General features: G+C 36.6%; 1 protein-coding gene across 3 annotated transcripts in view; it reads right to left on the bottom strand.

Annotated features, from left to right (window-relative positions):
• The window catches only part of cap2 (cyclase associated actin cytoskeleton regulatory protein 2), a 74,834-nt gene that overhangs the window by 32,018 nt on the left and 16,005 nt on the right, over positions 1-26,811 (bottom strand). For all 3 annotated transcript variants that reach the window (XM_056479450.1, XM_056479449.1, XM_056479451.1), the window contains 4 exons: positions 23,658-23,758; positions 17,177-17,254; positions 2,474-2,617; positions 47-132 (listed from right to left, as the gene is read on the bottom strand). In XM_056479450.1, the coding sequence (XP_056335425.1) occupies positions 47-132; positions 2,474-2,617; positions 17,177-17,254; positions 23,658-23,758 (409 nt within the window). The remainder of the gene's footprint in view (positions 1-46; positions 133-2,473; positions 2,618-17,176; positions 17,255-23,657; positions 23,759-26,811) is intronic.

Raw genomic sequence — 26,811 nt, 5'->3', positions numbered from 1 at the left:
GTAGCGATTAACTTTTTTAATTAATTAAAGAAAACCCAATACTAACGTGTCTTTGTAATCTTTCAGCACCCTATTTGTGTAAAACATTGCAGCATCGTTCATCTCCTTCACATACGGCCCTGGTTTCTGACACTGCAAGTAAGAAAGGAAAAAAAACAAAAGGTCAAAGCAGCGTATATATACAGATAAAATCATGCATTTCTAGTAAACCAGTAATACTGAGGATCTGGACCATTGCTGTAAACAACAGCTTTAGTTAAAAGCAGAAAATGACAGAGTCCAGATCAGCCTGAAGTCTAAATGCACATTGCAGAGATTAGATACAGCTCACAGAGATCAGAGGAGTTTACATAGTAGAAAATAAATACAATTTCAAATATTGATTTGGTGGTCCTCTAAGGAATGGTTAGTGTGAGGTCGGCCTGATGTTACGATCAAAGGAAATCTGCCTAATGGACTGATATGATATTCTTTGAGGTTTATTTGGAGGGATTCATCACTAGGATCAAGTCAGGACTGAATAGCTCAAAAACTATTGGTTTCAGCAGCACTGGTAAACTCTGCTTGCCTCTAATTCCTTACACTAACCACTCAAACCTAAAATAACCATTAATAAAGTTAAGAAAGGTTTATGCGAATTACAAGTGTGCATAGTCTTAGTGTAGTCTTAAATGTAGTCTAGAGCTCCATCTGCTGTTCAAAAACTAGTCTAGAGTGTCATCTGCTGTTAAACACTAGCCTAGGGCGCCATCTGCTGTTAAACACTAGCCAAGGGCGCCATTTGCTGTTAAACACTAGCTAAGGGCGCCATCTGCTGTTAAACACTAGCCAAGGGCGCCATCTTCTGTTAAACACTAGCCAAGAGCGCCGTCTGCTGTTAAACACTAGCCTAGATTGCCGTCTGCTGTTAAACACTAGCCTAGAGCGCCGTCTGCTGTTAAACACTAGCCTAGAGCGCCGTCTGCTGTTAAACACTAGCCTAGAGTGCCGTCTGCTGTTCAAAACTAGCCTAGAGTGCCGTCTGCTGTTCAAAACAAGCCAAGAGTGCCGTCTGCTGTTCAAAACTAGCCTAGAGTGCCGTCTGCTGTTCAAAACTAGCCTAGAGTGCCGTCTGCTGTTCAAAACTAGCCTAGAGCGCCGTCTGCTGTTAAACACTAGCCTACAGCGCCATCTTCTGTTAAACACTAGCCTAGAGTGCCATCTGCTGTTAAACACAAGCCTAGAGCGCCGTCTGCTGTTCAAAACTAGTCTAGAGTGCTGTCTGCTGTTAAACACTAGCCTAGGGCGCCATCTCCTGTTCAAAGACTAGTCTAGAGCATCATCTGCTGTTCAAAAACTAGTCTAGAGCATCATCTGCTGTTAAACACAAGCCTAGAGCACCGTCTGCTGTTAAACACAAGCCTAGAGCGCCATCTGTTGTTCAAAAAGTAGTCTAGAGCGTCATCTGCTGTTAAACACTAGCCTAGGGCGCCGTCTGCTGTTAAACACTAGCTTAGAGCGCCCTCTGCTGTTAAACACTAGCCTAGGGCGCCGTCTGCTGTTAAACACTAGCTTAGAGCGCCCTCTGCTGTTAAACACTAGCCTAGAGCGCCGTCTGCTGTTCAAAAACTAGTCTAGAGCATCATCTGCTGTTCAAAAACTAGTCTAGAGCATCATCTGGTGTTAAACAATAGCCTAGAGCGCCGTCTACTGGTAAACACTAGCCCAGAGTTCCATCTGCTGTTAAACACTAGCCTAGAGCGCTGTCTGTTGTTAAAAAACTAGTCTAGAGCGCTGTCTGTTGTTAAAAAACTAGTCTAGAGCGTCATCTGCGGTTAAACACTAGCCTAGGGCGCCGTCTGCTGTTAAACACTAGCTTAGAGCCCCCAATGCTGTTAAACACTAGCCTAGAGCGCCTTCTACTGTTAAACACTAGCCTAGAGCGCCTTCTACTGTTAAACACTAGCCTAGAGCGCCTTCTACTGTTAAACACTAGCCTAGGGCGCCGTCTGCTGTTAAACACTAGCTTAGAGCGCCCTCTGCTGTTAAACACTAGCCTAGAGCGCCTTCTACTGTTAAACACTAGCCTAGTGCGCCCTTTGCTGTTCAAAAACTAGTCTAGAGCATCATCTGCTGTTCAAAAACTAGTCTAGAGCATCATCTGGTGTTAAACAATAGCCTAGAGCGCCGTCTACTGGTAAACACTAGCCCAGAGTTCCATCTGCTGTTAAACACTAGTCTAGAGCGCTGTCTGTTGTTAAAAAACTAGTCTAGAGCGTCATCTGCGGTTAAACACTAGCCTAGGGCGCCATCTGCATTAAAAACCAGCCTAGAACGCCGTCTGCTGTTCTAGCTCAGAAAGCAGTCTGCTTTATTGGTAATGCCAGAAATTGCGACATTACTTGTGTAAGGATGATTAAATTTTAGGGGAAATACACCCCAGCTAAATATCCTTGCATGCAGCTAGCCTCCAGCACAGGTAAGAGGTGCTCACCACAGCCACCCAGCCCAGCGCAGGGATGCTCTCGCTCACTGCAGACAGGTGGTTGAACAGGCTGCTGCCGCGGTTCTTCTCACGGAAATTCTGCACCGCCTGGATCTGGTCGGACAGTGGTCTGAGGAGGTCAGCCAGCTCCGTCTGACCGGGAATAAAATGCATAGAAAATAAACATTGATATAAAGTTATTTATGAAGTCTCCATCCATCTATACACTGCAAAAATGCTTTTCTTAGAGTTTCTGTTAAAAAAATTGGTTTGGGGAACGAAATACAAAGGTCAGAGACAATGTCCGACCGTGGTTGTGCATTGTCCTTCATTTCAACTGATCGCTTCAAGTTCTGTTTTTACTTCCTCTAAGCTCTCACTCACTCTCCTTCATCACTGGCCAAAATTATCTTCCTTACATTATACATTGATGTATATATATATATGTGTGTGTGAAAAATATGTATATAATATATATGTGTGGAAAAAAAGAAGTCTAATATCATGTGAATTATTTATTTATAAATTTTTTTATATATATTCCTTCACGCCATGTTGGCACATTTACTGTTTGCATGTACTAAGTGTGTGCTTTTTGTTTGTGTCGTTTATTAAATATACATGTATGTGTTTGTGTCCTTGGGAAAATTGGGGTTTAACACACGTCAACTAGAGATTTTGGGGCTTCGAGTTTGTTCTCGTGATTTTAGGCCGCATTAAAAAGTGTTTCTATGTAAAGGTCACTGACCTTGGGGTTTGGGTGGAGTGTGGCGTAGGCCTATGTCTGTGAAAATAGGGGTTTAACACGTGTGCATATACAGTTGCAATCAGAATTATTAAACCCCCTTTCAATTGTTTTTCATTTTTAAATATTTCCCAAATGATGTTTAACAGAGCAAGGAAATGTTCACAGTATGTCTGATAATATGTTTTCTTCTGGAGAAAGTCTTACTTGTTTTATTTCGGCTAGAATAAAAGCAGTTTTTTAATTTTTTAAAACACATATTAAGGTCAATATTATTAGCCCCTTTAAGCTATATATTTTTCGATATTCTACAGAACAAACCACTGTTATACAATAACTTGCCTAATTACCCTAACCTGCCTAGTTAACCTAATTAACCTAATTAAGCCTTTAAATGTCACTTTAAGCTGTATAGAAGTGTCTTGAAGAATATCTAGTCTAATATTATTTACTGTCATCATGACAAAGAGAAAATAAATCAGTTATTAGAGATGAGTTATTAAAACTATTATGATTAAAAATGTGTTGAAAAAAATCTCTCCGTTAAGCAGAAATTGGGGGGAAAAATAAACAGGGGGGCTAAAAATTCTGACTTCAACTGTACATTAGAGTAGTCAGTACTGAAGTCAAATCTGGAGCTTCTCTAACAAAGTAACTTACAATAACAGTCCAAACACTAGTAAACAGAAATGTATATGTTATAGAAAAATATTAAATACAAATTTAAAAAAAAAAAAAAAAAAAAAAAAAAATAAAGAGAAGCAAAAAAATGTAAAAATGTAGTTGAAATTGTTTAGGTTGTATTTTATTCTTGCAATATTTTGCTTGAATTTAATTGTATTATCTTTCAATTTCCAAATGTTTGGTGACTAAAATATTATTTTAATAAATATTTCTGTTTAATAAATCAGTTTTGTTTTATTGCACCAAAATACACTGCCTATATTCACTGAGAAATGGAGAAAAATTTTCATTTTCAAAATGGGGTGTACTCAATTATGCTGAGCACTGTAAAATGAGTCAAAATGAAGTGAGTTTTTCCTTAAAACAAGCTAAATAACCTGCCAATGGGGCAAGCAAAATAATCTAGTTTTTACTTTGACATTAGATCATTCATTCATTTTCTTTTTGGCTTAGTCCCTTTATTATTCTGGGGTTGCCACAGTGGAATGAACCGCCAACATATCCAGCATATGTTTCATGCAGCGGATGCCCTTCCAGCTGCAACCCATCACCGGGAAACATCCACACACATTCATTCACACACATACACTACAGACAATTTAGCTTACCCAATTCCCCTATAGCGCATGTGTTTGGACTGTGGGGGAAACCAAAGCACCCAGAGAAAACCCACACCAACACGGGGAGAACATGCCAACTCCACACAGAAATGCCAACTGGCCCAGCTGAGGCTCGAACCAGTGACTTTCTTGATGTGAGGCGATTGTGCTACCCACTGCGCCACCATGCTGCCCGACATTAGATTGCATCGCCTAAAAATAAGTGGACAACTAGGGACATATGATGCTTATTGTTTCTGATAATATTAAAATTGTTGATTTAATGATATGCTTGCTGACATTGCTCTAAAAGCACTGACTGCATGATGAAGCCCATTATAATGCATTCAGAATGAGCCTGTAATTCAAGTTATGAAAGCAGAAATAGGTTTGTGTTATTGTAAGATATGATATAGCTTAATAATATCACACAAGCAAGAGTGCCATTGTCCTGAATAGCAGGAAAGATAATCATTCTCTAAAACAACAAGCGAGAGGTTCATATTGAGTGAGTTACATTTTATGAAAAAGATCCAAAGAAAATCGGCACACTGCCACTTTAGCTCTCAAAATGTCTTTAATGTCACAACGTTTCGACCGACATGGCCTTCATCAGGTAAAGCATTACAAATGGGAGTACTCAAGAAATAGCGAGTTACATTTCAGACATTTTTTGGGAATAGAAAATGTTCAAAGCTGGAGCAGGACATCTCAGAGCAACACTGAGCTATTTCCCTAATGAATGAATCTGATTCTGAACGAGTCATTTGAGTCAGTCACTAGACTCATTCAATTCAATTCATCATTATTTGTATAGCGCTTTTACAATGTAGATTGTGTCAAAGCAGCTTCACATAGTCTAGATCCAACGATGCGCAGCTCTGCAGATCCCAAACCATGCAAGCCAGTGGCAACAGCGGCGAGGAACAAACTTCAGCTGGGCACGACCATTTCTCCTCTGGCCAAACATCTTGTGTAGAGCTGCAGTCTAGGTGCCAGAGGCTGGAGAAGGCTAGACGTCAACAAAGACTCGTCTGTCCCTGGAGCGTCACAGGAATCAGTCTCATGTCTCCACTCCTCCATGACCACCACAGCAGCTGCTCAGGATACGGCCTTGTCCGGGATTATGGAAACCTTGGGATCATCTCTTCTTGGATGGTCTTGGATCGCATCAGTGGCGCTGCATAATCTCTGGGGGCCTCGGGATGAGTGTCCCCAGGTAGAAATAGAGAATTATTAGCACATTATAGCGTAGCTGCTGTTCATAGTGTATATAAACGAGATGCAGAAACCTGCGTGGAGCACATTCCTGTATCACACCGCTAAGTGACGCACTGAGTGTTTGCTTTACTAAACAGATAGGTCTTTAATCTAGTTTTGAATTGGGAGAGTGTGTCTGAGCCTCGAACATTATCAGGAAGGCTATTCCAGAGTTTAGGAGCCATGAATGAGAAGGCTCGACCTCCTTTAGTAGACTTTGCTATTGTAGGTACTACCAGAAGCCCTGAGTTTTGAGATCTTAAAGAGCAGGATGGATTGTAGCGAGACAGACGGTTGGTTAGATAAACAGGAACTAGCTTATTTAAAGCTTTATAGGTAAGAACCAATATTTTATAATCAATATAAAGCTTAACCGGCAGCTAGGGGTTGAACGACTTTAGATTTTTGATGGTCGACTTTTATTATATACTGTTGACGACGTCCTCAATAAAACACAAGACGCAAATGTTTTGCAACACGCCACAATTTGTGATTTATTTGCAAGAAAAACATATTCACATGCTCTTTGACAGCTCATAACACGTTGCAAAACAATGCAACATTATCAATTACTGATTATAGTGCAAAACAAATGCGCAGTCAACACATTCATTTCGTTAATAATGCAACATTAGCACCCAGGCTAATTTTACTGCTAAATAAATGCAGTCAACACATTGATCACTGCACGTTCTAGAAAGAATGTAACAATAGCAGATATTCTAGTGCAGAAGTAAAGCATACGTCGTCAGCACACAGATCCATGTGAAGTTATTCATAACATAACATACGAAAGACAAAGGCTATAATGTTACGTCAAGCCATATTTACCGCTATGATCATGAACTTTAGAAAGCTGCTCAAAATCCTGCTCATGTCAGCCATTTTCGCGGCTACTGGCTCATCTTGGTCATTAGACGTCTCCTCGCTGCACATCTTCACCGAGGATGATGTTTACACACGCTGTGAAATTTGTCACACCTCCGCGGCTGCGCACTTCACAGTTTCTGCATGCTTCAAGGTTCATTCACAAAATATGTCCGCGTCTACACTTTGCAGAGAGCAACAGCCAATCACATTACTTTTCCAGGGTTCCGTAAACGTGATTGGCTAGCATCTGCTCTAGGGTATTAGCATGGAGTGATCTAACTTGGATCTGTTTGACGATTTAAAGTTCACTCAAAGTTCACGTGAATAAGAAAAATAACATTCAAAAATAATACTGTAAATAATCTGAGGGCAGTTTCGTTCAGTGAGCTGTGTGTAAAGCTGCCATGTATTTCAAGTCAAACCGTGTGATCTGCGCAGCGTGACTAGTCGACGTCAATCTAAAAAGCGTCACTGCAGAGCATTAAAGTCGACTAGTCGATTAGTCGGTGCAACCTCTACCGGCAGCCAGAGTAAGGAGGATAAAATTGGGGTGATATGATCATATTTTCTAGACCTGGTAAGAACTCTTTTTTACTGCATTTTGTACTAGTTGAAGTTTGTTATTAGAGGATGCTGGGAAACCAGCGAACAAAGCATTACAGTAATCCAGCCAAGTCATGAGAAACTAAACAATACACAGGTGCACAGCATAATCAGTAACTATGGAAACAGATCATTTGTATGACCTGTTGTTTTCCTCTGTTTCCATTGTTATGTATTGTCCTGTACACCTGTGCATTGTTTAGTTTCTTATACAGTTTGTTTTAGGATCCAAAAGAATTAAGCTACAAACGGTTTCTCAAATAGTGCACTATTTAAGGGTGTGGGGGTGATTTTGGAAACAGCCACTAAGTAAAAGCCACACATCTCCAATTTGGATTGCACTAGTCTTTGAAAGCAAGCGTAGAGCAGTCAGAAGCACCCAAGCGGACTTTTAATAGCGGCTGTGTTTTTTCCAGTGAAGCGTCCAGTGAGTCTCAGCATTCCAGCGGTGTCGGGGAGATCCCTCGCCTTGTAAGGCCCTTTCCCCCTCTGCTGTTTACAGTTTACCTCTGAACAAGGCCAGCGGGAACACACTGTTTCCTTTGTCGAATCTACTGGTTTGTATTTGTGCTTGTGTTTCAGCAGTTGCCATGTCCACCGATCCAGTCTGTTTTATAAGAACTCGGTGGGAGAAAGAAAGAGGAAGATGGACTAAAAATGCCTCTTGTTTTTATTTAGACTCTTCAGGTCAGGTTCATGTGCCACTCGAGAGCACCGCTGACCTGACTGTAACCTCATCAAACCAGCGGTTAATAATGAAGACAGATGGGAAAATAATGAACATTCAATCTAGAAAACAAACTAGTATCTAATTTCATGCTACACGCTAACAAATTCTGGGTCATTTTAACCCAACATTGAGACAAATGTTGATCAATCCAAGAGTTGGGTTAAAAAAAGCCATTTAAATTTAGCTTTTAAAAAAATTATGCACTGATTGGGTCTGTCCGACACAACTTTAGATTTAAACAACCCAGCATCTTTAAATAGTACGTGATTACTTGATGCTAGTATCGTTTCCATTAAGTAAGTTCTAGGACTTATTCATTTTCTAATAATGCTTATTCTTCAGGCAATAGTGCTTGTCATAAAACGCTGGGTTGTTTTAATCTAATTTTGGCTCAAATAATGACAAACCAAACTGTTGGGTTAAAAATTGTGTGTTTAAAAATGTAACACAATAGTTGTGTTTGTCCATATTTGACCCAAAGTTGAGTTAAAGCAGTTCATACATTTTTAGAGTGAATTCCTAACAAATAACTAGTTCACTTTAAAAAATGTTGGGTTGTTTCAACCCAATTTTGAGTCAAATGTGGACAAAACTAATTATTAGATAAAATGGTTTAATTAAAATTTTAACCCAATGGTTGAGTTTGTCCATGTTTAACATTTGATGTCTCGATGTCCATGGAAGTATTAACATAGTGAAAACGCTGGGTTGTTGTAACCCATTGTTGGGTTAAATATGGATAAACCCAATTGTTGAGTTAAAAATATATTTAAATTCAATGTGAAAAAAGTTTGGGTTTATCCATATCTGACCCAGTATTGGGTTACAACAACCCAGCATTTTTATATGCTATAGTATCAACAGAACACAACAGAGTAAAATCAACGTTGGATCAAATATGGACAATCCCAACCACTGGGTTAATTTTTAAAATAAAATATATGTTGTTGTTCTTAACACAAATGTTGGGTTTGTCCATATTTGACCCAACGGTGAGTTAAAAAGACCCCTTAGCATATAGTATACTAGTATACCAAGTTAATTCATTAAATTAAATGTTGTTGATATTTTATTTGACCCAGATGTTGAGTTAAAGAATAAACAAAATAAAATATAAACAAACCCAACCATTGGGTTTACATATAAAAAATGTTGTAAAACCATTTTACAAATAAAATGTAAATGACGTTATTAAACCCAGCTGTTGGGTTTGTCCACATTTGACCCAAAGATGACATAAAAATACCCAACATTTTTAGCATGTAATGTACCAATAAACCCAAATGTCTGAAATAAAATTTTAATGATATTTTATTTGACCCAGGTGCTGGGTAATAGCAACCAAGCATTTTAGAGTGTATCAAATAAATAAATAGCATCTATTATCTTTTTAAAAGGTTCTAGTAACTAAAGAATAATTCCTTCTATTTCTATAGCGCTTCTCTGGACACTCAAAGCTTTACACATTTCTGGAGGAAATCTCCTCATCCACCACCAGTGTGCAGCATCCACCAGACCACACACCAGCTGATTGGTGGAGTGGAGACAGAGTGATGAAGCTAATTATGATATGGGGATGGTTAGGAGGCCAGTGAGCTAATGTTTAAACCCATACTCTTCTTTAAAGGACATCCTGGGATGTTTAACGACCACAGAGAGTCGGGACCACACTTTAACGTCTCATCTGAAAGACGGCGCTCACTGAGCAGTATAGAGTCCTCATTAATATACTGGGGTATTAGGACCCACACAGATTGCAGGTTGAGCGCCCCCTGCTGGTCTAACTAACACCACTTCCGGCAGCAACCTAGCTTTCCCATGTGGTCTCCCATCCAGGTACTGACCAAGCTTAGCCATGCTTCGCTTCAGTGGGCGACCATGTGAGAGTTGCAGAGAGCTAGCTGCCAGCTTATAAATGAGCACTAGTAGCTAATAAATAAGTGCTAATATGTAATGGAAATAACATTAGTGTGTAAAAATAAATTAAACATGAACAGTGCACTGACAGTGCACTGCAAATAATGCTTCACTTCTTGCTTCACGTCTTGTTTTCAGAAATAATGAGTCAAAATAAAGTGAGTCTTTCCTTAAAACAAGCTAAATAATCAGCCAATGGGGTCAGCAAAATAATCTTATGTCAAATATAAAAACAAGCTTATTTTGTTTACCTCATTATCAGATTATTTAGCTTGTTTTAATGAAAAACTCACTTGATTTTGACTCATTATTTCTGCAAACACCACAGTATTTTTTTTGCTCGTCTAGAAAATGCTTCAGAATATTTAGATATTTGGACAAGAAACAAGACAAAACAATCAAAGTAAGAAAAGCTTGTTGTGTATTTGCACATCTATATTGACTCCTCAGACTGAAGCGCTGTTGTTTCGAGGGTTTCTGTGTGACAAGAAGTGATAGAGTGTGAGTGGGAGTGAAAGACCATCATATCTGCATAAATTCCTCCAATAACGACATGCGCATGATTTTCATTTCAGCGAACAAAGGTGTCTTTTTCAGCCACTTTCGGACATTGATGCGCTTGTTTTTTTCGGCATCGTTCTGAACTTCCCTTCCCATCATGCTCAGCTGAGGAGCGGGTCTGAAATAGCCTGTCTATCTCTGAGCTATGAATAAAGCCAGACCAGAGCTAACAGCAGAGATTATCAATTACACAGCAAAATACTGAGATTGCATTGGGCTGGTTAACTCTAAAGTGTGCACTCAGACTGCTCTATTTTTACCTATATATATATATATATATATATATATATATATATATATATATATATATATATATATATATATATATATATATATATATATAAAAATATAAATTATCACTACTACAATGACTACTGCATAAAACAATAAAAAAGTCATCTCCACATATTATAATTATTATCAGAAAATACCCTCTTAATAAACGAAAATAAAATAATTTGTAATTTAACTGGAAAAAAATGATAGAAAAAAATTATATACAAAATTAAATTATTTACTTTTTAACAAATATTTTAATTGATAATTATTTATAATTATATTAAAAGTTAATTATATAATCAACTGTCAAATAAATAACAAACTACAATTAAATTAAATTAAATTAAACTAAATTAAAAATAAAATAAATTAAATAAAAAATTAAATTAAACTAAATTTAAAATAAAATAAAAATAAAATAAAATAAAATAAATAAAATGAAATTAAAACTAACTAAAAATTTAATTAAATAAAAAATTTAATTAAATTAAATAAAAAAATTAAATTAAACTAAATTAAATAAAAAAATTAAATTAAATAAAAATTAACTAAAAATTTAATTAAATTAAAAATTAAATTAAATTAAATTTAAAAAATAAATAAACAAAATTCTTGAACTCTGAGTTGAATTTATTTGAGTTGAATTTAATCAAACAAATTAAGTTTAACATAACTAAATATAAATTGTTTGTTTAAATTCAACACACAATTACTGAAAAAATCCTGAATGATCTATATTTATTTTATTATAAAAGACTAAAATAATTTTTAACAATTATTTATTTCATTATTTAACTTTAATTGAGTTTCTGAATTACAATGAAATAACAAATTGAATTTAATAAAAATGAAAAAAATAATTGATTGAATTGAATAAATAATAAAATAATAATTATTCTATACATACAATCAGACACATATCAGAACACTGAAATGTATAATTTTCCATATCCACGTCCATCAATTAAGACATACACACTGAAAATAAATTATTCAAAGATGATTCCTCGGATTTACTCAATCTTTAAGTTAAGTGGTAGTAAACAATTTATTTGAGTTGAATTTAATCAAACAAATTAAGTTGAACATAACTAAATATAAATTGTTTGTTTAAATTCAACACACAAACTATTCGCAATCATTTTGCAGACATAAATAAATGCTGGGTTGTTTTAAACCAAACACTGGGTTAAATTTACTCCTTAAAAAAATTAACCCAAATGTTCACTTAAAAAATTATTTTTGCTGCTTGTTCAAACTACTCATTTAAAATGAGCTTAAACAACTCAATTATGGACTTTTTATACAGAATAACTTAATTGTTTTATGTTCAATCCACTTACATTTGTTACATTAACTTAATAGATTTGTGTTGGCATGGCATGAATGAACTGTGTGGAACCCTGCATTATTTACAGTGTTGATTTTGTACATATTCTACACACAAAAAAGACTTGATGAGCATTTTTTAAAGTATAATATTTAATACACATCTGAACACATCAAAAGAGCTGAATATGATCCCTGAGACCGATTATTAGTCCTGAAGCCACAGAAGAATTATAGAGAAACAGCTGCAGTTCGCAGGCCACACAAACACTCCTCGACCAGCGACAGGCGCATCACGTGACCACACACACACACACACACACACACACACACACACACACACACACACGCTGCCTCAAATATAGAACATGCCCATAAAAAGCCACAGAATGCAAGCTCAGTCCCGCAAACACACACACACACACACACACACACACACAGAGAGAGAAAAGCCAGAGGTTTAGGGCATCAGTCCAGCATCTCTCCTGAGAGCGACACACACTTCACACTGCTGACAGAGAGCGACAAGGGCTAAACATAGTGTGTGTGTATGCGTGTGTGTGTGTGTGTGTGTGTGTGTGTGTGTGTGTGTATGAGTGAGTGAACATTTGTAAGATTTATTTATATATGCATAAACAAAAAAACAGTATTTGAGAATTATTGCAAAGCTGTGTGTGTGCGTGTGTGTGTGTGTGTGTGTGTGTGTGTGTGTGTGTGTGTGTGTGTGTGTGTGTGTGTGTACAGTAGGAACGTCACAGATAGTCGGCAGTCTTTTTTTGGCAGATCTAATTCAGGTTGAGTGTTTTTCCATTCAGATTTGTGGGAATCCGTGTGGAGAAAACCCCTTCAGTTCTGTCTTTATTTTATTATTACATTTAATCAGCACAATTATTGGTTGTTTTAAGTGTTCACAATGGTTTAACCCTTGTGTGTCAATTAAATAATTAAAAATAGTTATATTTAGGTATTTACTCACTCCCAGGGCCATTTATATCGAAGTTGATATTTAGCCGCACCATATTGGTGTTTCGTAACATCTAGTTTTTATGAGGTGGGTTGTCAACCCAACGCTCAACCTGGAGGACCAGAACATACACTCATACACTACGGACAATTTAGTATACCCAATTCCCCTATAGCACATATGTTTGGACTGTGGGGGAAACCGGAGCACTCAGAGGAAACCCACAGCAACACATGCAGGGAGAACATGCACACTCCACACAGAAATGCCAACTGACCCAGTCAGGACTCGAACCAGTGACCTTCTTGCTGTGAGGTGACAGTGCTAACCACTGAGACACCGTGTCGCCCCATATTTAGGTTCATAAATGACAGAAATACCTGTCCGTTATGAACTGAATGACTGTCTTTATGGATATCTGCCCTTTATGAAGTGCAACTCAATGAAGGTTCAGTGTAAATAATGCTGAGCTCCACACAATTCAGTCATGTTAAAGTCGATTGAACATAAAACAATTCATTTGTCCCAAAAAAGCCTCAAGAATTTTGTTGATTCAACTCGTTTTAAATAAGTGGTTTGAACAAGCAGGAAAGATCATTTTTTTGATGCGTTTATAAAGGACAAAATGTGAATGTCAGTCTAAAAACACAAACAAACATAAAACTGATCACTGCAGCACTAATAATCAGGATCATTCATTCATTCATTCTCTTTTCGGCTTAGTCCCTTTATTAATCTGGGGTCGCCACAGCGGAATGAACCGCCAACTTATCCAGATTATTCACATCTAAAATTAAAATGTGCTTTACATAATATATGTGTGTGTTTATTATGTATTTATGAATACACACACCTATAAACAACATTATACCTGTATAAAGCAAAGAAATTCATAAACACTGCCTGTCAACAGTTTGGGGGCAGTTTTTTTTTTCAAGGTTTTTTTGTTCTGTTCATGAAGGCGGCATTTATTAAATGTTAAAAAAAGAAGTTTAATATATATTAACATTTTAGATAATAATAATAATAATAATAATAATAATAATAATAAATAAATAATAATAATAACAACAATAATAATAATAATAAATAATAATAATAATAAATAATAATAATAATAAATAATAATGATAATAATAATAATAATAATAATAATAATAAATAATAATAATAATAAAAATAACAACAACAACAACAACAATAATAATAATAATAAATAATAATAATAATAATAATAATAAATAATAATAATTAATAATAATAATAATAATAAATAATAATAATAAATAATAATAATAATAATAATAATAATAATAAATAATATGAAACTTTTTTCTGTAGTGCTTTAAAAGATACATATTGAAAGCATGTTAGACAGATTAAAAATAAATAAAATAAAATAAAAATTAGATTAGATAAAATAAACTAAAAAAATAAAAACAAAACATAAACAAAAACACTAAAAATAAACAAAACAGAACAAATAAAACATAGAAAAAACATATAAATATAAAGTTAAAAATAAAAAGAAAATGGCCAAAAAATAAATAAAATGAAATAAAATAGCAAAAAACTAAATATAAACAAAAAAATTAAAATAAACAAAACAGAACAAATAAAACAGAAAAAACATATAAATATAAAGTTAAAAATAAAGAAAAAGAAAACGGCAAACAAATAAATAAAATGAAATAAAATAGAAAAAACTAAATATAAACAAAAAAATAAAAATAAATAAAAAATACAAAAAAATTTATAACAAATAAAATAAAGTAAAAAATAAACAGAAAGAAAAGAAACAAAACGGCACAAATAAAAAAATAAAATAAAAAATATTTAATAAAAATTTAATTAAATAAAAAATAAATAAAATAAAATAAAATTAATCAAACAAAAATTTAAAATAAACAAAAAACCCTGATTAATTAAGGGACTAAGCCAAAAAGAAAAAGAAATGACTGAATGAATATTATGTACTGTCATCATGGCAAAGATAAAAGAAATCATTCATTCATTTTCCTTCAGCCTACTCCCTTTATTCATCAGGGGTCGCCACAGCGGAATGAACCGCCAACTATTCCAGCATGTTTTACACAGCGGCTGCCCTTCCAGATGCAACCTAGTACTGGAAAAAACCCATTCACACTCATATACTACAGCCAATTTAGTTTACACAATTCACCTATAGCGCATGTGTTTTGGCCGGCGCCTGATTCTCCATCCTGCTCCAGACCAATCAGCTGAGGCCTGAGATCTTCTTCCTGTTTGGGATCGTGAAGCGCAGTCCGATGTCATGACATCACGCGGGCCCCTGGTTTCCCCCTCATCGTCGCTGTGTGTGAATGCACCGGGAATGTGTCGCATTGGCACTTTTTTAACACGGAGAGGTAATCCCTATGTGAACAGAAGCAGACTCGCATGGCTGAACACACGAGAGGCCCACAGCAACACTACACACAGATTTAAAGGGACAGTTCCCACAAAAACTATAAGCCTGTCATCATTTACTCTCTTTTCATTTGGTCCTGATTGACTTTCTTTCATTAAAAGACAAAGTTGAACAAAGCATGAGTGCTACTCTTCTGCAAGGCGCAATCTTGAAACTAATGAACGCCAACAAGTCTTTCTCTCAAATTAAACCATCCAAGATTGCTTTTATTTACAAAATATTTCCTTCGGCTTAGTCCCTTTATTCATCAGATGTCACCACAGCAGAATGAACCGCCAACTATTCTAGCATATGATAAATAAAATAAAAAAATCTGACATATTGTCGGCGCCAATATCCTAGTGGTTAAGTACGCAGACATATAGCACCATGGTGCTCGCGCTGACCTGAGTTTGATTCCCGGCTCGAGGTCTTTTGCCGACCCTTCCCCTCTCTCTGCTCCTAATACTTTCCAGTCTGTAACCTCCACTATCCTATCCAAATTAAAGGTGAAAAACCCCTAAAAAAATAATAAACAATGGCCTGACTCGGAGAGTAAAAAAAGGTGGTATTTATTTACAGTAATGTGGAGGATAAATGTCCAGTGCAAAATATATCCAGTGTGCATAAAAGTCCAAAAATATATATACAAAAATACAAAGTATCAAATCAATAAATCAAGTATAAAGACGAATATATATATAACACAAAAACAAACCAAAGAAGAAGAAAAAAAGTCAAACGTAACCACTGTACAAGTATCCACTCAATCAGAAAATTGCTCACGGCTCTGCCACAGCACGCTCGCTCGCCAGGTAAACTGACCCCGAACTGGAGTCTGGCGTCCCTCTTTATACGCCATTGATTGGCGCAAGCCATTCTCTAAAAAGTATAAAAATATACTTTCAAACTCGCCTTAAATGGCATCTCTTTAAACATTAAATGCTCCCGTCTGCTTTAACAGGACACATAAAAACATATAACATTAAACACCCACAACCTTTAACATCTTTCCTGTAAAACAGGACAAACAACAATGCTGGATGTACCCACAGACAACACAAATGGTACGGTCGGACGCTCAGCGCGCGAACCACCATGACGCGGCTTCTGATGTAGTAAGTGCACGTCATCGCTTCGCTCGGCTTGGCCGGCCTCGCGCTGTGACGACCCCTGATTAATAAAGTGACTAAGCCGAAAAGAAAATTAAAAATATTATATTTATAATTATAGAAATAATTATTTTTTGTTATTTCCAGCTGCAACCCAGAACTGGAAAACGAGAGAAGACATTTTTATTCATAATAGTTTTAATATCTCTTTTCTAATAACTGATTCATTTTCTCTTTGTCATGATGACAGTAAATAATATTAGACTAGATATTCTTCAAGATACTAGTATTCAGCTTATAGTGACATTTAAAGGCTTAACTAGGTTAATTAGGCAAGCTATGTTAATTGGGCATATCATTGGACAGTGTTTTGTTCTGTAGACAATCGAAAAACTGTATAATATTGACCACAATCATGCATTCACAATGGTATGATCCGTTATAGGGGTGGTCAAATGTGTATTTGTATTATCTATTCATTTAATTAATAATAATATTTAAGATACAGATCAGAGCAAACTATTTCTCACTATTTAAAGGGCAAACATATATTTTTGACATTCTGGAATCAAGTGTTAATTAGCGGAGTCAAACCCTACCAAACCCCTTTTAATTAGCACCCTAATTGTACCTTTGATGGCTCCTGGTGGGTCATGGCCATTTTGAGGAAAGTGCGCTGGACCTGCAGAGCATTATTCACCATCTCTGCCTAAAACAAAGAAAGAAAACAAGACAACACAATATTATTAGTGCAAGGCAATTGATTAATCACATTCAGAATAAAAGTTTGTTTTGACATAAGATGTGTGTGTGTGTGTGTGTGTGTGTGTGTGTGTGTGTGTGTGTGTGTGTGTGTGTGTGTGTGTTATATACAGTATATTTATTATGTATATGTAATAAACACTTTTTTAAAATTTATATATAATCTGTATCATAATCAGTTGAAATATTTCCCAAATTGTGTTTAACAGATTCAGGAATTTTTCACAGTATTTCCTCTAATATTCTTTCTTCTAGAGAAAGTCTTATTTGTTTTATTTCGGCTTGAAAAAATGCAGTTTTTAATTTTTTAAAACCCATTTTAAGGTCAATATTATTAGCCCCCTTAAGCAATATTTGTTTTGGATTGTCTGCAGAACAAACCACTGTTATACAATGACTATGTTTACATGGACATCAATAATCAAATGATTTGCCTTAATCTAATTAAGACAATAATATGATTAAGACGTTTACATGAGCTGCTTTTTGCATGTTCCTTTCATGATCCCGTTTTACATGTTATAGCACATATTATTCGATTAACGTCACTGCGTCACCACACTATACACATTTCCTCGGATGTTTCGTGTAATTTCGGGTTTTTCATTTTTAATTTGTCGACTTTATCTGCAGTTTGGCACTTTCACTTTCATTCAGGAACATTTCATGCATGCCCCCCGTGACAAACGAGATACTGAATGCGGGGAACTGCTGGAATAGTGTTGTTTTAATGGAGTTTGATACCACACACCATATGAGGAAAAAACCTCAGTATTTCATGATGTGTGTGTCTGTGGTCCATCACTGACCCGGTAGGTGCAGAGGACAGCGTCAAACTGTGTGTATAGACTCTCCTGTCGCAAAACGTGGCAAAAATCCGTCATGATAGTAGTAGTGATGTAAGGTGTTTCAAAACTTCAATAATGCCACTAATACAGGAATACTCACATGTCTTAAATCCATTTCTGTTTAGTTCCATTATGACTTTAGTCAGATTAGGATCATCAAAAATCGCTGTTTACATGGTCGACTCTTAATCAGAGTATTGTCTTAATCGGATTAAAATCGGATTATTGGTGTCCATGTAAATGTACTCAATGACTTGCCTAATTACTCTAACATACCCTAATTAACCTAGTTAAGCCTTTAAATGTCACTTTAAGCTGAATACTAGTATACTGAAGATTATCTAGTCAAATTTTATTTACTGTCATCATGGCAAAGATAAAAGAAATCGGTTATTAGAGATGAGTTATTAAAACTATTATGTTTAGAAATATGTTGAAAATAATCTTCTCTCCGTTAAACAGAAATTGGGGGAAATATATATAGGGGGGGCTAATAATTCTGACTCTAACTGTATATGTATTCCCATTTATTCATTCTTTCATTCGCTTTTCGGCTTAGACCCTTTATTAATCTGGGGTCACCACAGCGGAATGAACCACCAACTAATCCAGCACGTTTTCACACAGCGGATGCCCGTCCAGCTGCAACCCATCCCTGGGAAACATTCATACACTCTAATTCACACTCATACACTGCGAAAAATTTAGCTTACCCCAATTACTTATACCACATGTCTTTGGACTGTGGGGAAACCAGAGCACCCGGAGGAAACCCACGCAAACGCAGGGAGAACATGCAAACTCCACGCATTAGTTTTCCTTCAGCTTAGTCCCTTTATTCATCAGGCGTCGCCACCATACCTGCCAACACTCCTGTTTTTCCTGGGAGTCTCCCATATTTCAGACCCATCTCCCGTTTTGTTCTGTCTCCCAGAAAACTCCCGGAATTTATGTAGGCAGGTATGGTCGCCACAGCGGAATGAACCGCCAACTTATCCAGCATATGTTTTACACAGCGGATGCCCTTACAGCTGCAACCCAGTACTGGGAAACACCCATACACACTCATTCTCTCACACACACACACACACTCATACACTACGGCCAATTTAATTCATTCAATTCCCCTATAGCGCATGTGTTTGGACTGTGGGGGAAACCCACACCAACACGGGGAGAACATGCAAACGCCAACCCAGCCAGGACTCGAACCAGTGAGCTTCTTGCTGTGAGGCGACAACTGAGTCACTGTGTCACCACCAACTTTTATTTTGGATGCGATTAAGCATTACCCAGCAAAGTTAGTTGTGTAACATAAAGCTTGACCCAAGTGACAGAAAATACCAAAGAAGAAACCTCCTAAACAGGACAGAACCGAGCCCTCGAATGCACACAAATTGAGGCAAATCCACACAGCCTGCACAGGCCTGTTTTACCGTAAAAGGCTGTGAGTACAGAGATAAATCCCTCTCCTCCAGCACTGATGAGGAGCTGAGATTTGCCAACACTGCCTTTGGAGGTAAACGCTCGTCTTCCCCAGAATTATAACGGCTGATTCCCACACCTCCAGGTTCAGAAGGTCAGCTCTGCATGAATGCTGCTGGTTAAAGCATGAGCATCAGTCATTATCAACCGTCAAAGTTCAGCTCCAAAATTCAAGACCGCAAGAACGGAGGATGTGTGAAACTTCCCAGATGTGTTCTTGATATCGAGGACGCATCCATACAGACTTGAGCACCAAACTCACTGTCCCAGAAGTCATTGGGCTGAATAAAGGAGGTGGAAAGCACAGCATTTTATTCACCTTAATCTCCGCGTACGAGCTGGCGCAGACATTTGAATCATTTTGGCTCGAGACTTCCGGTCTCATTCACTTCCATTCATTGTTGTTAAAACAGCTCGTTTTGCTGCTTGATGTTGCAAACTGATATTTTCTTATTATATTATTCTACTTGGTCTGTTTAGTCATGCAAACACTTGTTCGTAGAGCAAGTAGTTTGACCGTTTTCTGCCGTTTATTATTCCTAGTGATTTCTCTCATAGGCAACTGAATCGAAAGTTCTAAAACAATCGCAAAAACGAGCGCACTTCCACATTAAAGAATAAGATCAATACCTGTCTATTATTAAAGTTCAGCGATATAACTTATTTATCTCAGGAGTTTCCCTAAATGAGACGGTGAAAGTAAACATTAGCATTAAAATCTTTATACTGGCATAAACACATTAAAGGTGCAGGATGTAAGTTTAACACCCAGTGGTTGAACTAGGTATTGCACTCCTGAATCGAAACAAATGCAAGCACAGGTTGCCAGACTGAGGACAGGAGCGAGTGATTTAAACCGTGCTCTAAATAAAGCAACGGCACCCGATAGAAGGAATATTCTCCAGATTAAAAGGAGATTTTGTCCTAATTAACACCTCGAATTGATATATTAGAAACGGCTTCAATTTCTCACAGCTGAACAACAGGATGAACTCGATCCAGGTTTATTGTCCGTGTGTGCACATCATGTTTTTAGGTCTCATTTTAATTTAATTAGCGCATGGTGGCTCAGTGGTTAGTACTGTGGCCTCACAGCGTTTCTGTGTGGAGTGTGCATGTGCTCCGCGTGTTGGTGTGGGTTTCCTCTGGGTGCTCCAGTTTCCCCCACAGTCCAAACACATGCGCTATAGGGGAATTGATCAACTAAATTGGCCATAGTGTATAAGTGTGTGTGTGTGTGTGTGTGTGTGTGTGTGTGTGAGAATGAGTGTGTATGGGGGTTTTCCGGTGATGGGTTGCAGCTGGAAGAGCATCCGCTGCGTAAAACATATGCTGGAATAGTTGGTGGTTCATTCCACTGTGGCGACCCCAGATTACTAAAGGGACTAAGCTGAAGGAAAATGAATGAATAATTAACACACGCATACACATACACCCACTCTCACTCCTTAACATACACACACACACACACACACACACACGCACACACACAAACACACAAAACACAAACACACACACACACACAATCTCTCTCTCTCACACACACACACACACACACTCACGCTTATCACACGCACACTCCATCACACATAAACACACTCTCTCGCACACACACACACACTCACTCTGTCTCACACACATACACAAACACTCACTCAGACACACACACACACTCTTGCTTTCTCACACACACACAAACACACTCCATCAAACACACACACACACACACACAAACTCACACACTCTCTCACACACACACACACAGTCATTTCTCATCTCTTATTATCCTCCTAGAGAAATGTTTCCTCTCTCCGCTGATCTTGAGGAGCTCCAGTGTCCACAAAGAGGACTCATACATCTCTCTCTCCATCTCTCTATCTTCTCATAATATTACATTCCAGCAGCAGAAAGAGTCTCTGTGTGTGTGTGTGTGTGTGTGTGTGTGTGTGTGTGTGTTCAGCACATTGTCCACCGATCCGCCATGACAAATGAGCCACAAATGTATCTACAGCCCATTTACAGGCCCTCAAAGACAAAAAGCAGCTTGTGTTACGACCGAAGCGCTCGCTGACAAATGGCTGACTGTGAGCGACTGCGCCCACACTATACAGCACACTGCTGCAGACTGACAACTCAACGCATTGTGTCCAATCATTAACACTCATGCCAAAAAGTTTGGATATTCAAATATCTCCGTATGGCGACACGATGGCTCAATGGTTAGCACTGTCGCCTCACAACAAGAAGGTCGCTGGTTCGAGCCTCAGCTGAGCCAGTTGGCGTTTCTGTGTGGAGTTTGCATGTTCTCCCCGTGTTCTCGTGTGTTTCCTCCAGGTGCTCCGGTTTCCCCCACAGTCAAACACATGCGCTATAGGGGAATTGGATGACCTAAACTGGCCGTGGTGTATGTGTGTGAATGAGTGTGTATGGGTGTTTCCCAGTCCTGGGTTGCAGCTGGAAGGGCATCCGCTTTGTAAAACATATGCTGGATAAGTTGGTGGTTCATTCGCTGTGGCGACCCCCTGAATAATAAAGGGACTAAGCCGAAGGGAAATGAATGAATGAATGAATGGTAAGGCTGATTCATACTTTCACCTGGTGCCGCATCACACACCTCCTCTGACTGCGCGTGCACCTCACGAAATGGATGAGGGTTTAATACTTGACGCATTCGCCATTGAGATTTTCTTTTAAACGACAGGGGGTGGTCAAAAGAGACCGACCGTAAACAGATAAACAGAGTAGTAGGAGGTTTACAGAACTACATCATATCATTAAAATCAGTCAAGCATTAAAAAAACGTGCGTATAAAGCAGCGTTCCCATCCAACGAGTCAAAGCGAACAAAATCGTCACCTGATTAACTGGCGCCAAATATCAACAGTAAAAGCTGCGTCAATCTTTTCTTCATCTAATAAATGACTTGCGCCTCAAAAGGCAATCCTGACATGCAGTGAACGCGCGGTGGTGTTTGACGGTGTCAGACGCGAAGCACAGATGCACTTGATTCTGGAGGTCATTAATAATATAATAACACTAATCCTTAAACGGTGAGGCGTTTTAGAATGACCAAAACAACAGTTCAGATGGTTTACAGTGTGCTCAGCCTGCTGGTTTGTCCATTTACACACATTTTTATCATCACATGATCTCTTATCACAAAATCACATGACTTTTTTAATGCGCATACTGAAATTTGTATGTTTCCATCGTAGTTTATGCGCATCTTTTCTTATCGAATAAAAAGTTTATCCTACTCGCATAAGCTTTTCACGCGCATTTTCAGAATTTATGCGCATCATGGCGTTTCCATCAACCGTTTTTCATGCGCATATGCAAAATGCGCATAGAAATAGGTGGATGGAAACATAGCTATTGTAAGATCTCAGCTGTCGTAATGTCAGACTGACAGTAAAAAAAAAAAGACAAATGTTACCTCTTACCTACGGAAAACCAGCAACAATCGCATGATTATATGCTGTCATGGCTTTGCAATCAAAGTCAATGGGACAAAAACAGCCCCAAACATAACCAAAGGCGAGTCAATTTGCCCAAACTGTAATGTTGAGTTTTTTCTTAAGATATGTGTCAAAATAAGATGACCAAAAATCATTTTAAGGCCAAATTATGACTCAAAATCACCCCAGAGTGGATGAAAACACCCCTAACAACACACAAGGATTAAATTCATCAAAAATCAATGTTTACATGGTAGACTCTTACTCAGAGTATTGTCTGAGTCGTATTAAAATAGGTGTCCATGTAAACGTACTCAGTGTGAGCCAGACTTTAGTTCTATAGGATTGTTGTAGTTCCAGTGACTGCAGAGAATCCGATAGTCAAATATAGCAGAGTAATGTGAAGCCTGTTTCGCAGCAGCTGTGAGTCCTGAGCCGTCTTTCACTACTGTAAACTAAGAGCTCTTATAGGAGAATGACTTCACTCCTCTATTATCTGCTCATCCTCCGTCTCTCTGTAAAATCAGCACTGATGGATATTTACAGAGGCTCAGACTTACATGTTTCGCCACGTCTCCACCAATCGCAGCGCTGGACTGCACATATTCAGACACAGAGCCGCTCAGCAGATGGTCAAACGCCTCCATGCTCTGGGATTCACCTTCAGGACAAACACAGGGAATAATGGGACACCAATTAACCGAATATTCAGTTCATTAAACACAGTATAGAGTTTGAAAGGCAAATAAAATAAATAAGATAAAATAATTAAATATAAAATACAAGTAAATAAAATAAAAATAAAATAAGATGAAATATAACAAAATAAAATAAAATCTAGAATAAAATTCTAATAAAATAAAATAAAAAGTAAAAATAAATAAATAAAAAATAAAATAAAAATAAAAATAAAATAAAATAAATTAAATAGAACTAAATAAAATAAAATATAGAATAAAATAAAAAATAAAATAAAAAAAATTATAAAAATAAAATAAAATAAAATAAAAAATAAAAATAAATAAATAAAATATAAAATGAAATGAAATAGAACTAAATAAAATAAAATAAAATATAGAATAAAATAAAAAATAAAATAAAATGAAAAAATTATAAAATCAAATCAAATCAAATAAAAAATAAATAAATAAAATATAAAATAAAACAAAATATATAATACAAGTAAATAAAAATCTAATATAAAAGAAATAAAAACAAAACAATAACAAAACCACCAAAAAAAAACAAGATTATTATTACATTACTATACATACATTACTTAAATTATAATCATAATATTACAATAAAATAAAAACTATTAACATCAAATGCATTTTATTATTATTCCAGTATGTAAATACATAATAAAATATTAGCAATAAAATGAAATATTGCTAATAATAAAAAGAATGGCTATCAATATCTAATCCATTAAAGATGTATTTTCCAATTCATTATTTTAATTAGTTCCTACAGAACCAATGAAAATGTTTGCAAAAGAAAATAAAAAAAACTATTGGTAATCTAAATGGTCGAAATCCTTATGAAGACAATGAAAATTGCAATTACAAATTAAAATACTCACTGAAATAAAATAAAATAAATTAAATAAAAGGTGATGTTAATATTGTCGTTCTTTCCTAGTAACTAATAATTGAAAATGACAATTTCTTTATTTATTTCCCAACCATTTAATCAGTTATACACAACCAATAACTGATGTAGAAGATTTTGGAAATAAAAATAATAATAATAATAACTTAAAAACATTAGTCAAACTAAATGTAGTCATTCACTAAAAAAAGACATCCTGAAGGAAAAACAGCACAAACAAACAAACTCAAGACTAGGGGAAGCAGAGGGTTGTAATTTAACAGCTGAAGAAAGATCCAGAAATCCCATTAACATCCATAATAACCATGATATATTTCCAGTGTTTGTATGCCAAAAATAATGCCACTCTGCTCCAATGAGAATCCTTTTCCCACAAAGAAAAACCCCCAAAAAGCCAGAGGTCTCCTCCTTAGATAATCCACACAGACGATACCCTGTGGACTAATCCAAACCCACCAGAACAGCACCACATGCTTTATAAGTAAAATATTATTATAGTGAAACAGATAGTTCCGGTTCTTGATTCTGATTGGTTGAGTCACACTCTAAGCTGTTGTATAATACTCTACAATCATACAGCTGTACTCACTCTCAGTTCTGAGCGAAACTAAACTGATATTTATGCTTCTTTCGCTTTATCAAACTTCAGAATAAATATGAAATAACTATTTTATAAAAGCAATAAGCCCCAGATGCCATGCTCTACACTGGTTTTAGAACAGAACAAAGGGCGGTAGGCACAGAATAAAGTAATTACAGTTAGTTTAAAGGTGCTGTATGTCAGTTTTTGACTCTTCAAAAGCATAAAAACACCATAATATGTTTGCAGAAATTTCAGAAACATGCTCAGGGAACATTTTGTTTATTTGAAAGACAATGCTGAAGTCAGATATTCTGCTTTGAACATGTGTTATGGGCCGGAACGCTCTGTTTTGGTCCCTTAAACCCGCCCAATGCCAGTTTAGCCAATTATATTTCAGCACCCCGGGTGGCCTTGCTGGAGAACAGCATATTTCATTCATTCAGAAAGGCTCTCAAAGCATGCGTCCGTGACCAAAACGCAACCTCCGGTGGACAGTAGCAGACTCCGAAATGAGACGCAGATTCAGTTCCACATGAGGTTATTAATTAGCAAATAATATAAATATTACGAGTGTAAACATTAGGTGAGCAAGTTACATTGTAACCCCTTGTCCTATTAACACGCTTCGTGACGATATACGCAGTGATGAGCAATTTGGCTGTTTGCACCAGACGAAACACGACAGAAATGTAAATACAGCCATTCAGAAGCACAGAATATGCACTCACTCATGAAATGGTAAGGTTTATAATCTATTAAATACATATTAAACCTCTTTAACGTGTTAAAATGTACATGCTGAATTACTGATATGTGTTGAGTCACAGAACTAAAGTTCAATTTGAAACGGTTTATTTTATTTTCCAGATCTGAGGTGAACTATCTGCTGCTGCTTTCAGTATATGGCAATAAATGTCATGTAAAATGCCATTCAAACTCACATTGTTAGCATTTACCACTGAAAAAAGCACATGAGGTTTACCTGAGATGACCACAGTTCATCTTGTTGTTCAGCTGTGAGAAATTGAAGCCGTTTCTAATATATCAATTCGAGATGTTGATTAGGACAAAATCTCCTTTTAATATGGAGAATATTCCCTCTATCGGGTGCCGTTGCTTTATTTAGAACACGACTTAAGTCAGACTCGCTCCTCAATCTGGCAACCTGCACTTGTGTTTGTTTTGATCCAGGAATGTAATATCTAGTTCAACCACTGGGTGTCAAACTTACATACTGCACCTTTAAAGCTTATGTAGCTGTTGGGGATGTTTTCATCCACTCCGGGGTGATTTTGAGTCTTAATTTTAGACAACTTTTTCTGCGTTTCAGCTAGCAGAATGATTTTTAGTCACAAATCCTATTTTGACACATATTTTGAGAAAATGCTTAGAATTAAAAAAAACAACAACAACTCAACAACACACAAATTTACCACCCTTTTGTTATGTTAAACTGCTGTAAAAATACATCAGATAATTTTTTTACATTTTTTTTTTTGCTCATTCCTGATCAAAAC

This window comes from Danio aesculapii, chromosome 19 (genome assembly GCF_903798145.1).
Source record: "Danio aesculapii chromosome 19, fDanAes4.1, whole genome shotgun sequence".
Taxonomy (NCBI): domain Eukaryota; kingdom Metazoa; phylum Chordata; class Actinopteri; order Cypriniformes; family Danionidae; genus Danio; species Danio aesculapii.
Note: the sequence above shows the minus strand (reverse complement) of the source record. Positions and strands in the feature narration are given on the sequence as shown.